We start from the raw sequence: 17,285 nt of genomic DNA, 5'->3' as shown, positions 1-17,285 counted from the left end.
TTACGGCCTTATTCTAAAAATGGATACAATGTTTAAATTGATGAGGGGGGAAAAACAATTTAATCCATTTTTAGAATAAGGCCGTAACATAAAATTTGGAAAAAGTCAAGGAGTCTGAATACTTTTGGAATGAACTGTATAGTCATAGGGTAGCCCATGTTGTTGTATAGGCGGAGTTATGGGCCAATTTGCATATTTGTTCCTCAAAATGAACGGGGAACTGCATGAAAATCCTTTTTATTTTTGTTTTTAAATATTGATCCCAATGTCACATATTGGCCCCATTATTTATAGAATTACCCACTTACGGTCTCTCAAAGACCCACTTAATTCATTCAAACGTGTTCGTAAGGCATCCCTAGCCATGTCCTCAGAGCATGTGCATACCAGCTGGCTGTTGTGTGTTCGGACATTTTTAATCTCTCTAGCTCAGGCCGCTATCCCCAACTGCTTCAAATGTCCAATATTTGTAAAAAAAAAAAAATATTTTACCTTTATTTAACTAGGCAAGTCAGTTAAGAACAAATTCTTACTTTCAATGACGGCCTAGGAACAGTGGGTTAACTGCCTTGTTCAGGGGCAGAACGACAGATTTGTACCTTGTCAGCTCGGGGATTCGAACTTGCAACCTTTAGGTTACTAGTCCAACGCTCTAACCACTAGACTATGCTGCCGCCCCATGCCCAAGAAAGGGAAAGGTACTGAAAGACTACCGACCCAACACTCACTTCCATCATCATGAAGTGCTTTGAGAGGCTAGTCAAAGACCACATCACCTCCACCCCCGACACAGTCGACCCTCTCCAATCCCCTACTGCCCTGACAGATCCACAGACGACCCAATCGCCATTGCACTGCACACTGCCCTCACCCACCTGGACAAAAGGAATGCATATGTGAGGATGCTGTTCATTGACTACAGCTCGGCCTTCAATACCATAGTGCCCGCTAAGCTCACCACAAAGCTCCCGGCCCTGGGACTGAACTCCTCCTAATGCAACTGGGTCCCGGACTTCCTGACGGGCCACCCCCAGGTGGTGAAGGTAAGCAACATTAACTCTGACATTGATTCTCCACAAGGGGGCATCCTCAATTCCCTCCTGTACTCCCTGTATACACGACTGCGTGGCCTCAACAGTAGTAGGCCTAATTACCAACAACAATAAGACGGCCTAATGGGAGGATGTAAACACTGACGCCGCTGTATCAGGTTAACAACCTCTCCCGCAACGTCAGAAAAACAAATGAGCTGATTGTGGACTTCAGGAGGAACCAGGCTGGGCACGCCCCCATCCTCATCAACTGGGCCGCCGTGGAGACGGTAAAACTGGCAAGATCCTCGGCATACACATCTCAATGCTGAAGAAATTCAGCCCGTCTCCAAGGGCCTTCACAGTGTTCAACAGGAACACCATCGAGAGCATACCGTCAGGCTGAATCACAGTCTGCTATGGCAACTCCACCGCCGTGGATCGCAAGGCACTAGAGGTTGGTACGCTCAACCGAACACATTATTGGATGCATACTGCTTGCCCTCCAGGACACCTACGACACCAGGTGTCGCAGGAAGGCCAAGATCATCATCAGGGCACCCAGCCACCCTAGCCACGGTCTGTTCTTCCCATTTCCATCACTTAGACCGTTGCAGTATAGGAACATCATGGCAAAATCTGTAAGTCTGGCCAATTGCTTCTACCCCCAGATCATCAGGCTGCTGAATAGCCACCACTAGCCAGCCATCTGCTCCCATGTCCCCCCCACCTACTCCCCCAGTCTTCAAACCCACCCTCTCCCCCTGCTGCTCCCCCTATGGACATTTCCAACTCCCCTCAACTGGCATTTACCCTGCCCCCACCCCAATGGACATTATCATTGCCACAGTGAATATGTATATATTATTTAATTGTCCTGCATCGGAGCTCAAGAATTTCACTGTACCTTGTAATTACATCTGCAACCCTGTACACGTGACAATTAAACTGAATGTGAATGCATATTAATTGGTGTAGCGAAAGAGCTGCACGGCTATTGCGCAGTGTGTGCGTGTAGGTGTGCCGAGTGCGTGTGAACACACTCACGTCCACGTTGCACAGCAGGTCATTGAAGCCACAGTTGCCGTTGTTGGAGGAGCAGCAGAGGGCCTTGAGGACGCCCAGCCACTCAGCACTCAGAGAGCGACAGTACGCAGTCAGCTCCGCACACAGGATCCCAATGTCATTCACTCTGTATAAATAGACACACAGAGATGGGTATTAAACTCATAACACCTTACTATATAATTCATATAAGATACGTATAACTGGTTAGTTGACAGTCAAGACTCCTGTATTGTTTTAATGCATCTGGACATATCCACAATTATAGAAAAACAGTGCTTGCCTCTCCGGGTCCCGGTGGTCCACGCACACATCCATGAGGACATTGCAGACAAAACTGTAGCGGTTGGCGGGGCTGTCGTTGAGGATCTTACCCACCATGCTGTGGTTGAAGTTGTGGGCCGACGGGTCGGCGATGGCCTCCATCATGAACACAGGGTCCCACAGCATATTGGAGTCTGACGGGTCGATGTTACAGTAGATGGAGTTCTTTACCTTGGAGCAGAACTCACTGGACCAGGGAAGGACATATATTTAGAGAGCTTGGACATTGACGTTTCTGCATTATGATTCATGTACATAGCACTACAACATTCTATGGCAGCAATGTTAGCTCCCAATTAACATTAAATGGGGGATATTAAACAATGCAATGTAACTGAATGTCTAAAATTTGAACAAATATTCAAAATTCTACAAGTTGCCCCAACTCTCTAAATACATGGCTCTGAGGGAGAGGAAGGACACGGATTGTTTTTAGAATCATTAGACGGCTTACCATGTGGGGCCAAATATTTTGGTTTCAACACAATGTTTACTTAACTTGGCCCACTAAAACAATGTAATGGAAATGGTAGAATACAATAAAACTGCATTGAACAGTTGATGGTCCATGTTGATGTTTAACCTGAAGATCTCTCCAAACTTGCTCTTGAGGTGACTGCAGGAGGTATAGAGGTCATACAGGTAGGCCAGGATGCAGCGCTCAGCTGAGGAGCAGTCTGCAGGGTTCACCCCTGACTTCACCACGATGCGCAACCTGGTTAATGAAAATAATTCAACACGTTAATGCAAAACAACAAAGGACAGAACGCTTCCTGTACTAAATGAGATATGGAAGACGGGTTGAATTGAGTTTGCAGGAAACAGGGTGCCAATTGCAATAGTCCAAAAAGTGCAAAGTATTTGAGGGGCGCATTTGACTCCAAAGTATTTGATTTAGCTATTATTTTTGATGACCTAGGTCTGAATAAAACAGAGGCGGGTTTATTGTCAGTGAATAGCCTAGGTACCTGACTGTTTCTGCATTTAATAACGCTATGTCACTGCCTTGCACATACAATGGCTAAAGTCAATTCAGACTGGCGACCAGGCTATATAATAGAGCTGAATGTCTAGGGGTTGGATAGCGCCGCAGGCTATTGATGTGAATGACTAAGGGTTGGATAGCATTAGCACCCAGGCTATAAAGGTGAATAGTTAAGCTTGTGTGACTTACCCGTCAAAGACCTGCGCCGTCTGCTCGGGGTTGAGGATGAGGCAGGAGTGGTACCTCCGCAGCACGGCCACGATGCACAGACACAAGCCCGTGGTGTAGCTGCCCACCAAGCTGGACGACTTGAGCAGCAGCTCTGCCTCCACCAGGCTCAGCTCATTCAGCAGCTAGATACACAGGTACACACACACACACACACACACAACATGGGAGAGGGGAAGCAAGAGAAGGTTAGCTATACAAATATTAAAACCATTCAGGGAAAAAAATAGAAAATATAACTATCACTATGAGAAGTGTAATTAAATGCTACGATTAAATGCATTGACATTAGAGATACAGTGGGGGAAAAAGTATTTGATTTTGTACGTTTGCCCACTGACAAAGAAATGATCAGTCTATACATTTTAATGGTAGGTTTATTTGAACAGTGAGAGACAGAAAAACAACAAAAATATCCAGAAAAACACATGTCAAAAATGTTATAAATTGATTTGCATTTTAAATGAGGGAAATAAGTATTTGACCCCATCTCAATCAGAAAGATTTCTGGCTCCCAGGTGTCTTTTATACAGGTAACGAGCTGAGATTAGGAGCACACTCTTAAAGGGAGTGCTCCTAACCGCAGCTTGTTACCTGTATAAAAGACACCTGTCCACAGAAGCAATCAATCAATCAGATTCTAAACTCTCCACCATGGCCAAGACCAAAGAGCTCTCCAAGGATGTCAGGGACAAGATTGTAGACCTACACAAGGTTGGAATGGGCTACAAGACCATCGCCAAGCAGCTTGGTGAGAAGGTGACAACATTTGGTGCGATTATTCGCAAATGGAAGAAACACAAAATAACTGTCAATATCCCTCGGCCTGGGGCTCCATGCAAGATCTCACCTCGTGGAGTTGCAATGATCATGAGAATGGTGAAGAATCAGCCCAGAACTACATGGGAGGATCTTGTCAACAACCTCAAGGCAGCTGGGACCATAGTCACAAAGAAAACAATTGGTAACACACTACGCTGTGAAGGACTGAAATCCTGCAGCGCCCGCAAGGTACCCCTGCTCAAGAATACATATACAGGCCCGTCTGAAGTCTGCCAGTGAACATCTGAATGACTCAGAGGACAACTGAATGCTGAATGCTGCCTCTGACCCCAAGAACACCATCTCCACCATCAAACATGGAGGTGGAAACATTATGCTTTGGGGGTGTTTTTCTGCTAAGGGGACAGGACAACTTCACCGCATCAAAAGGACGATGGACGGGGCCATGCATCGTCAAATCTTGGGTGAGAACCTCCTTCCCTCAGCCAGGGCATTGAAAATGGGTCGTGGATGGGTATTCCAGCATGACAATGACCCAAAACACACGGCCAAGGCAACAAAGGAGTGGCTCAAGTAGAAGCACATTAAGGTCCTGGTGTGGCCTAGCCAGTCTCCAGACCTTAATCCCATAGAAAATCTGTGGAGGGAGCTGAAGGTTCGAGTTGCCAAACGTCAGCCTCGAAACCTTAATGACTTGGAGAAGATCTGCAAAGAGGAGTGGGACAAATTCCCTCCTGAGATGTGAGCAAACCTGGTGGCCAACTACAAGAAACATCTGACCTCTGTGATTGCCAACAAGGGTTTTGCCACCAAGTACTAAGTCATGTTTTGCAGAGGGGTCAAATACTTTTTTCCCTCATTAAAATAAAAATCATTTTATAACATTTCTGACATGCGTTTTTCTGGATTTTTGTTGTTGTTATTCTGTCTCTCACTGTTCAAATAAACCTACTATTAAAATTATAGACTGATCATTTCTTTAAGTGGGCAAACGTACAAAATCAGCAGGGGATCAAATACTTTTTTCCCCCCACTGTAAAGCTGTACCTGAATGGCAAAGTCAATGAGGCCACTAATGTTGAGGGAGTACTCCATGAGGTCAAATATGAACTGGATGTGCTGGACCAGGGGCAGGTGATAGGACATCCCTAAGGCAAAGCTGGTGATCTGTTCCAGAACATTCCTGGACACCTAGTCATAGAGAAGATAAGGGCAACAGGCCTACTGTAAATACATAACTGTGAATATCCATAACATTGCATACTCCAGTATTAAAATAAAAAGGTAATTGAAAATATCAGTTTGCAGTGAAAGATGTGGTTTTATAGGAATCATTTCATTGCGACTTCCTTGGACATATCATCAGTATCTATTTTTACTGAATAACTTCAGAGGATTACACTAGCAGGTTTTGGAACACCATTAAAAAAGGTGAGACTGGACTGCTATGGGAGGGGCGTCACTCACCTGAGAGGTGACCTGGTGCTGGTCAAAGTGGGAGAGGTGCTGAAATTTGGAGAAGATGTCCTCTGCTGTGGGGAAGGCCTCGGGCTTACTCCTCTTCCTCTTCTGTCCTTCATCTCCTCCTGAGAGAGAAAAGAAGATCGACTATTTATATATATAGCCATTCTCAACTGTTGGAGCTCGTCTGATGACATGTTTATGTCCCAAATGGCACCCTATGCACTTTTAAAATGTACATTATAAAATAGATTGTGCTCAAATAGCACAATTCAAATATTAAAAGGAAAAGAGAAGAAATTACTTGAATGAAATAAGCAAAAAGCACTTCAGCCTGTGTAATTATCACTTTTCAAATAACCCTTGTTAAGGTCACATGCTCTGAGAAATAAGATGGGTGGCAGCAACTGACAGCTATTAGCATAGAAATCGGACAGGATGAAATTAAAATTGAATGAAGGTTGCGAGCTCCGGGGTCAATCGGCAAAAAAGTCCAAAGCCTGTGTTCTATAATGAAGAACAGAGCGGGAAAATGTGTCGGAGAAAAGACATGAAGGTTTCTGAGGACAGTTTTCAACTTGGGAAACGTTATTGAGGGGACAAGATTGTGGCAGATGTATACAGCAGAGTCCTGTGTCCCAAATGGCAACCTATTCCCTACATAGTGCAGTATGTAGGAATAGTGCGCCATTTGTGAGGTAGCCCGAGAGCCGATTCAGCATTAAAAAAAAAAGGGACAGCATCCATAAAAAACGATGTTAACAAGATAACGGCTCGCTGCAATCTGCACAAACATGATATGTTGTGTGATATACAGGGAGCACATCTGCTGAGAGCTCCATAAATCTATGGTTGAACATCACGACCGGTGCGCAGTTACGTCAGAGTCTCGAGTTTCCAGAACGAGCAGTCTTTCTTATCCCTCTACGTGAAACATGCTAAAAGCAACTGCAGAGAGAAATACATCAAACATGCCATTTTTCACTAGGGAAAACAGAAGCCCCATAGACAAGATAATACAAGCAGTTACCATCATCAATCGTAAAGCATGTAAACCACCAGCAAGGGTCTTACCGGTCTCTGCTGTGCTTTTGCGGTTGAGCACCTTCAAGATGTCTTTCGTGATTTTCTTGATGGCGTGCCTTGCTTCGTCTCGCTGCTTTCCCACGCCGTAGAGCACCACCAGGCGCTGGTTGCACTCGTGACTGGCACTCTCCTCCTGGGAACAACAAGTCAGTCAATGTATACACTACGCGTTAAGTAGTGGAAGTAGTTTATGTAGCCTGAGCTCTGAAGACTTATGTTGGCCCTTATCGCTAATGCCTAGACCAGGAATGGGCAACTTTTGTAGGGGGTTGGGGCCACAAAAAAATTTGAACTCATCATGAGTGGCCATACTGGCCCGTGGGTCTGAGTACCCACAACCATACCCACCCAGAGCTAGCCCTACCCTTCTGGGGAACCAAAACCACATTTTGTTGAGGAATCCCCCCCCACCTTGAGAGCAAAACATTTTAGCCCCCCCCCCATATTGACAGCGTAGAAAAAAGTTTGAGTACATTTTCTGCAATTCTACACATTTTAATATGGGGCAGAGAGAAAACGTTGCACTTTTAAAGCAAGTTTTCTGCAATTCATTATGCCATGGGGCGGATCATTTTTTCTTCTTCAGTTTTACAGCAAATTTCCTGCAATTCCGGACATTTTGCCATTAGGTTGAGAGAAATGTTTGCAGTTTTTTATATGATATCTGAATGAGTGACTAACAAAATCCAATTGGGGCTCCCCGGTCAGATTACTACAAGATAAAAAAGGTAGCTGGTCGCTAGACTAACTCCCCAATAAAAAATATTTTTTATCTGCAGTTGCCCATCCCTGGCCTAGACTTTAGCTCAGAATGCTAACTGTGTCAAGGAGTGAGTCAACACATTGATAGTTCACAGATGCTCCCGCTTGTTCCCGCTTGTTCAAATCAAAACGTTATTTTTCACATGCCGAATACAACGCTTACTTATATGCCATTAACCAACAACGTAGTTCGAGGAATAGATCATCGAAAAAAATGTACTAAATAAAAAAGTTAAAACATTTTATAAAAAAGTGACAATAACAATTTTTGGTCCTTCCTCTGACAACGCCTGGTATATAGGTCCTGGATGTCAGGAAGCTTGGCCCCAGTGATGTACTGGGCTATGCGCTCTACCCTCTGTAGCGCCTTACTTTTGGAGGCAAAGCAGTTGCCATACCAGGCAGTGATGCACTCGATGGTGCAGCTGTATAACTTTGAGGATCTGGGGACCCATGCCAAATCTATTCAGTCTCCTTAAGGGGGAAAAGGCGTTGTCGTGCCCTCTTCACGACTGTCTTGGTGTGTTTGGACCATGAGAGTTTTTTGGTGACGTGGACACAAAAGGAACTTGAAAAACTCTTGACCTGCTCCACTACAGCCCCTTCAATGTGAATGGGGGCATGTTGGGCCCTCTTTTTGAGGTAGTCCACGATCAGATCGTTTGGCTAGCTCACGTTGAGCGAGAGAGGTTGTTGTCCTGGCACCACGCTGCCAGGTCCTCTGACCACATCCTTATAGGCTGTCTCATCGTTGTCAGTGATCAGACCTACCACCGTTGTGTCGTCAGCCAATTTAATGATGGTGTTGGAATCGTGTTTGGCCATGGAGTCGTGAGTGAAGAGGGAGTACAAGAGGGGACTAAGCACGCACTCCTGACTGGCCACCGTGTTGAGGATCAGCATGGCAGGTGTGTTGTTGCCTACCCTTACCACCTGGAAGTCCAGGATACAGTTGCAGAGGGAGGTGTTAAGTCCCAAGGTCCTTAGCTTAGTGATGAGCTTTGAGGGCACTATGGTGTTGAACGCTGAGCTGTAGTCAATGAACAGCATTCTCACATAGGTGTTCCTTTTGTCCAGGTGGAAAAGGGCAGTGTGGAACGCGATTGAGATTGCGTCATTTGTGGATTTGTTGGGGCGGTATGCAAACTGGAGTGGGACTAGGGTTTCCGGGATTATGGTGTTAATGTGAACCGTGACCAGCCTTTCAAAGCACTTCATGGCAACCTACGTGAGTGCAATGGGGCAGTAGTCATTTAGGCAGGCTACCTTCGCTCTTTGGGGCACAGGGACTATGGTGGTCTGCATGAAACATGTAGGTACTACAGACTCGGTCAGGGAGAGGTTGAGAAGGTCAGTGAAGACACTTGCCAGTTGGTCCACGCATGCTCTGAGTACACGTCCTTGTAATCCATCTGGCCCCGTGGCCTTGTGAATGTTGACCTGTTTAAAAATGTCTTAATCACGTAAGATGGCGCTGGAGAAGCAGATGTTTTACGTGCCCCCAGCCAATTGTGGTTTTTCGTTCGTCTATTTGGGTTTTATGTAACTTACTTTTTTACTTACAGTTGAAGTCGGAAGTTTACATACACATTAGCCAAATACATTTAAACTCAGTTTTTCACAATTCCTGACATTTAATCCTAGTAAAAATTCCCTGTCATAGGTCAGTTAGGGTCACCACTTTATTTTAAGAATGTGAAATGTCAGTATAGTAGAGAGAATGATTTATTTCAGCTTTTATTTCTTTCATCACATTCCCAGTGGGTCAGAAGTTTACATACACTCATATAGTATTTGGTAGCATTGCCTTTAAATTGTTTAACTTGTGTCAAACATTTTGGGTCGCCTTCCACAAGCTTCCCACAATAAGTTGGGTGAATTTTGGCCCATTCCTCTTGACAGAACTGGTGTAACTGAGTCAGGTTTGCAGGCCTCCTTGCTCGCACACGCTTTTTCAGTTCTGCCCACATATTTTCTATAGGATTGACGTCAGGACTTTGTGATGGCCACTCCAATACCTTGACTTTGTTGTCCTTAAGCTATTTTGCCACAACTTTGGAAGTATGCTTGGGGTCATTGTCCATTTGGAAGACCCATTTGCGACTAAGCTTTAACTCCTGACTGATGTCTTGAGATGTTGCTTCAATATATCCACATAATTTTCGTCCCTCATGATGCCATCTATTTTGTGAAGTGCACCAGTCCCACCTGCAGCAAAGCACCCCTACAACATGACACTGCCACCCCTGTGCTTCACGGTTGGGATGGTTATCTTCAGCTTGCAAGCATCCCGCTTTTTCCTCCAAACATAACGATGGTCATTATGGCCAAACAATTACATTTTTCTTTCATCAGACAAAAGGACATTTCTCCAGAAAGTACAATCTTTGTCCCCATGTGCAGTTGCAAACCAGTCTAGCTTTTTTATGGCGGTTTTGGAGCAGTGGATTCTTTCTTGCTGAGCGGCCTTTCAGGTTATGTCGATATAGGACTCGTTTTACTGTGGATATAGATACTTTTGTAACTTTTTCCTCCAGCATCTTCACAAGGTCCATTGCTGTTGTTCTGGGATTGATTTGCACTTTTCGCACCAAAGTACATTCATCTCTAGGACACAGAACGCGTCTCCTTCCTTAGTGGTATGACGGCTGTGTGGTCCCTTGCGTACTATTGTTTGTACAGATGAACATGGTACCTTCAGGCGTTTGGAAATTGCTCCCAAGGATGAACCAGACTTGTGGAGGTGTACATTGTTTTTGGCTGATTTTCCCATGATGTTCAGCAAAGAGGCACTGAGTTTGAAGGTAGGCCTTGAAATACATCCACAGGTACACCTCCAATTGACTCAAATAATGTCAATTAGCCTATCAGAAGCTTCTAAAGCCATGACATCATTTTATGGAAGTTTCCAAGCTGTTTAAAAGGCACAGTCAACTTAGTGTATATACACTTCTGACCCACTGGAATTGTGATACAGTGAATATAAGTGAAATAATCTGTCTGTAAACAATTGTTGGAAAATTACTTGTATCATGCACAAAGTAGACATCCTAACCGACTTGCCAAAACTATAGTTTGTTAACAAGAAATTTGTGGAGTGGTTGAAAACCAGTTTTAATGGACTCCAAGCTAAGTGTTTGTAAACTTCCGACTTCAACTGTATTTTGTACATAATGTTGCCGCTATCGTCTCTTATGACCAAAAATAACTTCTAGACATCAGGACTGCGATTACTCACATCAGCTACGGAGAGCGTGATCACAGTCGTCCGGAACAGCTGGTGCTCTCATGCATGCTTCAGTGTTGCTTGCCCCGAAGCGAGCATAAAAGGCATTTTGCTCGTCTGGTAGGCTCGCATCACTGGGCAGCTCGCGGCAGGGTTTCCCTTTGTAGTCCGTAATAGTTTGCAAGCCCAGCCACATCCGACGAGCGTTAGAGCCGCTATAGTAGGATTCAATCTTTGTCCTGTATTGATGCTTTGCCTGTTTGAGGGCAAAGCGTAATTTCTTATAACTGTCCGCATTAGTGTCCTTCTCCTTGAAAGCGGCAGCTCGATATGAGTTATCTGAGATCTGCAGACTTGTGTTAGCACCCTTAGCGAAGGTCTAGTCTTTTGCTCAAAGGGATAACTGTGTCAAATAGTGAGTACATTTGTGCATAGGCTATGTTGTGGAGGTTGTGTGAAAAGCATTACCAGAAACCTGTAAACGTTTGTTACCAATGTAGCAGAAGTAGTTCACAAAGCTTTACTGGGTGATGAGTGAACTTCGCTCCCAGAGCCTAGGCTTTTGCCCAGAGGGCTAACATGTCTAGAGTTGCACTGATAACCCAGAATTAAAATCCATCTGTGTGTTAGAGCTGAGCTAGCAAAAGCCTCTCTCTGGACTGCTTACCTGGGGGATGGGGAAGTGGGTGGCATACTGGATGTGGCGGGGCTGCTCGTACACCAATGGAAAGGCAGGATCCTGGGCAGTCTTCTTGGGGGAGAGGCTTCCCTTTGACTCACAGTGCATGGGGGGAGAAAACATCTACAAAACAAGAGACAGCTAAAATGAATAGGGCTGTACACAGCATGGAAAGGTTATCCAGAGGTCAATGGGAAAGTAGGATGAAGTACAGGTAAGAATACTATATAGTTGTGCCAGGGAGAATATTCACTAGTGCACATTACAGTGGCTGCCAATTTCTACTCGTCTCATCTAAGACATGATGCTTACCTCATCGAAATTAGTACTTGAGTTGTGATCAATCTCCATTGACTCTGAGAGACCAGTGTCCTGCGAAAAGAAAAAATACAATATTTATTCCCCAAATTAATTCAAAAGCAATTAGTTATTACTGATGATGGGGCGGCAGGTTGGGCCAGTAACCGTAAGGATGCTGGTTCGAATCCCCGAGACGACTATGTGAAAAATCTGTCGATGTGCCCATGAGCAAGGCACTTAACCCTAATTTCTCCTGTAAGTTGCTCTAGATAACAGCATCTGCTAAATGACTGAAATGTAAATGTAGGATGATTCATCATGCACAACAAAATAACAACAGCCGCCTCCACATAACATGCCTCGTTCTTGACACTGCTGCCAGCCTCCTTGCACTCTGATTCGTCCGAGGGCTCATCGCTAGGGGAACGGGGGCGGGGCAGGTGGGAGTCAGAGGCCAGGTCGCCGCGGGAGATGAGCGTGCACATGTAGATGTTGTGGGAGAAGACATCGTGGCGGATGAGCTCGCAGAAGAGCAGCACCTGGTTGGAGAACTCCACACGCTCGCTCTCATTGCTCGGCTCAGCTAAGGAGGAGAGACAGAGGGAGATGGAGTGTATAGTGACAAACTAGCATTAGCAGCAGTAACAGAAAGGTTTATAATATATTATGACATTTAGCAAACACTTTTATCCAAAGCAACTAACACTAGTGCACGCATACATTTTTGTACGGGTGGCCCAAGCGGGAATCGAACGTATTATCCTGATGCAAGCGCCATGCTCTACCAACTAAGCCGCACAGGACCCTTATTAAGTTTAGCAAACCCGATACCCATTTCCCACTATCGTGCCGACTCGAACAATACTGTGCTGTTGCGGTTGTTTTCTTTTCACATTGTCCTTTTCAGCATTTATAGTGCCCTACTTTTGACCAGGGCCCTGGTGAAAAGTAGTACATTATAGAGAATAGGGTGCCATTAGGGACAGAGCTGCAGACAACCAAAATAAGGGAATATAATTAAATAGTAGTATGAATGAAGTGAAGGGCAGACTCACTGAGCATGGGGGCCTGGGTGTCCAGGAACTGTAGGAGCACGTCCTGAAACACAGGCAGGGTGGCCGCCGAGAGAGAGCCCGATGACACCGAGCCTTTCTCATCCACCACCTCTGACTCACCGCACCTCTGTGAACCCTCAATCATACGCATAGTGTGAGAACCACTTCCATTGAGCAAATATACCTTACAGGGGAGTACAATTTCATTAAACGATTTAGACAACATTGCAAAGAAAAATAGCCTTCTGGAAATACAAAAACCTATACCTCATCTTATGAAAGAATGTATAATCTTGTTATTTAAAGGGGTGTCTTCATCCTTTATTTACACACAGGTGTAATCTCGAGGTAAAAATCTATTTTGCATGAGAGACATGTTTTCAAGAGGCAACAAAGGAGAATCAAGGAGAAAGAAAGGAGAATCCTCAGGAACAGCTGTGACTCATGGGCCCGTGTAATTATGGAGCAGGCACGGTGCTGTATTTGTGTGTGTGTGTGTGTGTGTGTGTGTGTGTGTGTGTGTGTGTGTGTGTGTGTGTGTGTGCGTGCGCGCACTTGTGTGGGCCTCTCCTTCACCTCGGCTTCGATCTCTGCCTGTCTCTTGTCCAGTAGCTTGGCCACCACCATGGCCCTGTGGCGGCCAGATCTCTTGCAGCACACCGCCCACTCACACAGCAAGGTCACCACTGCGTCGTCATCAGGGGACATCTACACATAAAGAAACATGTCAGGGCAAAGACCATACAGCACGGAAACCTGTGTCTGGAGAATTCTAAGTAGTGTTACTAGAATGTAATAAAATAGAAGAGTCGAATAAGATTTCAGTTAATTGTCCACAGAAGAAGAAATTATGTGTTATTGGGCTTGTGGTTAGAGCGTTGTGTCAGTAACCGAAAGGATAAGGTAAACATCTGTCATTCTGCCCCTGAACAAGGTTCCTAGGCCGTCATTGTAAATAAGAATTTGTTCTTAACTGACTTGCCTAGTTAAATAAAGGTTAAATAAAATAAAAAATATACTGTAATGACTAGGGCCAAATGGAATCTGAGGAAGTTGATTTTTTTTCCACAGCAGTGTTTGTTGGGCTCTTACTCACACTTTACATTTTGGCTTTTCATCTGCAAGTGAAAACCATTAAAGTCTTCAGACTTGACATATCAAATCAAATTTATTTGTCACATACACATGGTTAGCAGATGTTAATGCAAGTGTAGCGAAATGCTTGTGCTTCTAGTTCCAACCATGCAGTGATATCTAACAAGTAATATAACCTAACAATTCCACAACAACTACCCTATACACACACAAGTGTAAAGGAATTAATCCGAATATGTACATAAAAATATATAAATGATTGATGGCCGAACGGCATAGGCAAGATGCAGTAGATGGTAAGACTACAGTATATACATATGAGATGAGTAATGTAGGCTATGAGAACATTGTTTAAAGTGGCTAGTGACAACATTAATTACATCAAGATGGCAAGATGCAGTAGATGGTATAGCATACAGTATATACATATGGGATAAGTAATGTAGGGTATGTAAACATAATATAAAGTGGCTAGTGATACATTTATTACAATTTTTCCATTATTAGAGTGGCTGGAGTTCAGTCAGTATGTTGGCAGCAGCCACTCAATGTTAGTGATGGCTGTTTAACAGTCTGATGGCCTTGAGATAGAAGCTGTTTTTCAGTCTCTCGGTCCCCACTTTGATGCACCTGTAATGACCTCGCCTTCTGGATGATAGCGGGGTGAACAGGCAGTGGCTCGGGTGGTTGTTGTCCTTGATGATGTTTTTGGCCTTCCTGTGACATCGGGTGGTGTAGGTGTCCTGGAAGGCAGGTTGTTTGCACCCGGTGATGCGTTGTTGTGCAGACCTCTCTACCCTCTGGAGAGCCTTCCGGTTATGGGCGGAGCAGCTGCCGTACCAGGCGGTGACAGCCCGACAGGATGCTCTTGATTGTGCATCTGTAAAAGTTTGTGAGTGTTTTCGGTGACAAGCCGAATTTCTTCAGCCTCCTGAGGTTGAAGAGGCGCTGCTGCGCCTTCTTCACCATGCTGTCTGTGTGGGTGGACCATTTCAGTTTGTCCGTGATGTGTATCCCGAGGAACTTAAAACTCTCCACCCTCTCAACTACCGTCCCGTCAATGTAGATAGGGGGCTGCTCCCTCTGCTGTTTCCTGAAGTCTACGATCATCTCCTTTGTTTTGTTGACATTGAGTGTGAGGTTATTTTCCTGACACCACACTCCGAGGGCCCTCACCTCCTCCCTGTAGGCCATCTCGTCGTTGTTGGTAATCAAGCCTACCACTGTAGTGTCGTCTACAAACTTGATAATTGAGTTGGAGGCGTGCACGGCCACGCAGTCGTGGGTGAACAGGGAGTACAGGAGAGGGCTGAGAACGCACCATTGTGGGGACCCAGTGTTGAGGATCACCGGGGTGGAGATGTTGTTACCTACCCTTACCACCTGGGGGCGGCCCTCCAGGAAGTCCAGGACCCAGTTGCACAGGGCGGGGTCGAGCTTAATGACGAGTTTGGAGGGTACTATGGCGTTAAATGCTGAGCTGTAATTGATGAACAGCATTCTTACATAGCTATTCCTCTTGTCCAGCTGGGTTAGGGCAGTGTGATGGCGATTGCATCGTCTGTGGACCAATTGGGGCGGTAAGCAAATTGGAGTGGGTCTAGGGTGTCAAGTAGGGTGGAGGTGATATGGTCCTTGACTAGTCTCTCAAAGCACTTCATGACAACGGAAGTGAGTGCTACAGGGCGGTAGTCATTAAGCTCAGTTACCTTAGCTTTCTTGGGAACAGGAACAATGGTGGCCCTCTTGAAGCATGTGGGGACAGCAGACTGGGATAAGGATTGATTGAATATGTCTGTAAACACACCAGCCAGCTGGTCTGTGCATGCTCGGAGGACGCGGCCGGGGATGCCGTCTGGGCCTGCAGCCTTGCGAGGGTTAACATGTTTTACTCACGTTGGCTGCAGTGAAGGAGAGCCCGCAGGTTTTGGTAGCGGGCCGTGTCAGTGGCACTGTATTGTCCTCAAAGCGAGCAAAAAAGTTGTTTAGTCTGTCTGGGAGCAAGCCATCGTAATCCGCAACGGGGCTGGTTTTTCTTTTGTAGTCCGTGATTGACTGTAGACCCTGCCACATACCTCTCGTGTTTGAACCGTTGAATTGCGACTCCACTTTGTCTCTATACTGACGCTTAGCTTGTTTGATTGCCTTGCGGAGGGAATAGCTACATTGTTTCTATTCGGTCATGTTTCCGGTCACCTTGCCCTGATTAAAAGCAGTGGTTCGCGCATTCAGTTTTGCACGAATGCTGCCATCAATCCACGGTTTCTGGTTGGGAATGTTTTAATAGACGCTGTGGGTACAACATCACCGATGCACTTGCTAATAAACTCGCACACCGAATCAGCGTATTCGTCAATGCTGTTGTTCACCGCAATGCGGAACATTTTCCAGTCCACGTGATTGAAGCAATCTTGAAGTGTGGAATCCGATTGGTCGGACCAGCATTGAACAGACCTGAGCGCGGGTGCTTCCTGTTTTAGTCTCTGTCTATAGGCTGGGAGCAACAAAATGGAGTTGTGTTCAGCTTTTCCGAAGGGAGGGCGGGGGAGGGCCTTATATGCGTCGCGGAAGTTAGAATAACAGTGGTCCAGGGTTTTACCAGCCCTGGTAGCACAATCGATATGCTGATAGAATTTTGGGAGCCTTGTTTTCAGATTAGCCTTGTTAAAATCCCCGGCTACAATAAATGCAGCCTCAGGATATGTGGTTTCCAGTTTACATAGAGTCCAATGAAGTTCTTTCAGGGCCGTCGATGTGTCTGCTTGGGGGGGAATATACACGACTGTGATTATGGTCGAAGAGAATTCTCTTGGTAGATAATGCGGTCGGCATTTGATTATGAGGAATTCTAGGTCAGGTGAACAAAAGGACTTGAGTTCCTGTATGTTGTTATGATCACACCACGTCTCGTTAATCATAAGGCCTACACCCCCGCCCTTCTTCTTACCAGGGAGATGCTTGTTTCTGTCGGCGCGATGCGTGAAGAAACCAGATGGCTGTACCGACTCAGATAGCGTGTCTCAAGTGAGCCATGTTTCCGTGAAACAAACAACGTTACAGTCTCGGATGTCTCTCTGGAATGCTACCCTTGCTCGGATTTCGTCTACCTTGTTGTCAAGAGACTGGACATTGGCGAGTAGTATGCTCGGGAGCGGTGCGCCCGTCTACGGAGCCTGACCAGAAGACCGCTTCGTTTGCCCCTTCT

At 45.5% G+C, this 17,285-nt stretch overlaps 1 protein-coding gene across 2 annotated transcripts in view; it reads right to left on the bottom strand.

The window, feature by feature from the left end:
- Positions 1-17,285, bottom strand: part of LOC106611503 (mediator of RNA polymerase II transcription subunit 12) — a 105,745-nt gene that overhangs the window by 75,517 nt on the left and 12,943 nt on the right. For both annotated transcript variants that reach the window (XM_045723825.1, XM_014211769.2), the window contains exons 11-22: positions 13,562-13,693; positions 12,986-13,112; positions 12,290-12,513; positions 11,943-12,002; positions 11,619-11,753; positions 6,952-7,096; positions 5,884-6,002; positions 5,464-5,607; positions 3,595-3,758; positions 3,004-3,135; positions 2,380-2,607; positions 2,079-2,223 (exon numbers count right to left, since the gene is read on the bottom strand). In XM_045723825.1, the coding sequence (XP_045579781.1) occupies positions 2,079-2,223; positions 2,380-2,607; positions 3,004-3,135; positions 3,595-3,758; positions 5,464-5,607; positions 5,884-6,002; positions 6,952-7,096; positions 11,619-11,753; positions 11,943-12,002; positions 12,290-12,513; positions 12,986-13,112; positions 13,562-13,693 (1,755 nt within the window). The remainder of the gene's footprint in view (positions 1-2,078; positions 2,224-2,379; positions 2,608-3,003; positions 3,136-3,594; positions 3,759-5,463; positions 5,608-5,883; positions 6,003-6,951; positions 7,097-11,618; positions 11,754-11,942; positions 12,003-12,289; positions 12,514-12,985; positions 13,113-13,561; positions 13,694-17,285) is intronic.

The sequence above is a fragment of the Salmo salar genome, chromosome ssa09, assembly GCF_905237065.1.
Source record: "Salmo salar chromosome ssa09, Ssal_v3.1, whole genome shotgun sequence".
Classification (NCBI taxonomy): Eukaryota; Metazoa; Chordata; class Actinopteri; order Salmoniformes; family Salmonidae; genus Salmo; species Salmo salar.
Note: the sequence above shows the minus strand (reverse complement) of the source record. Positions and strands in the feature narration are given on the sequence as shown.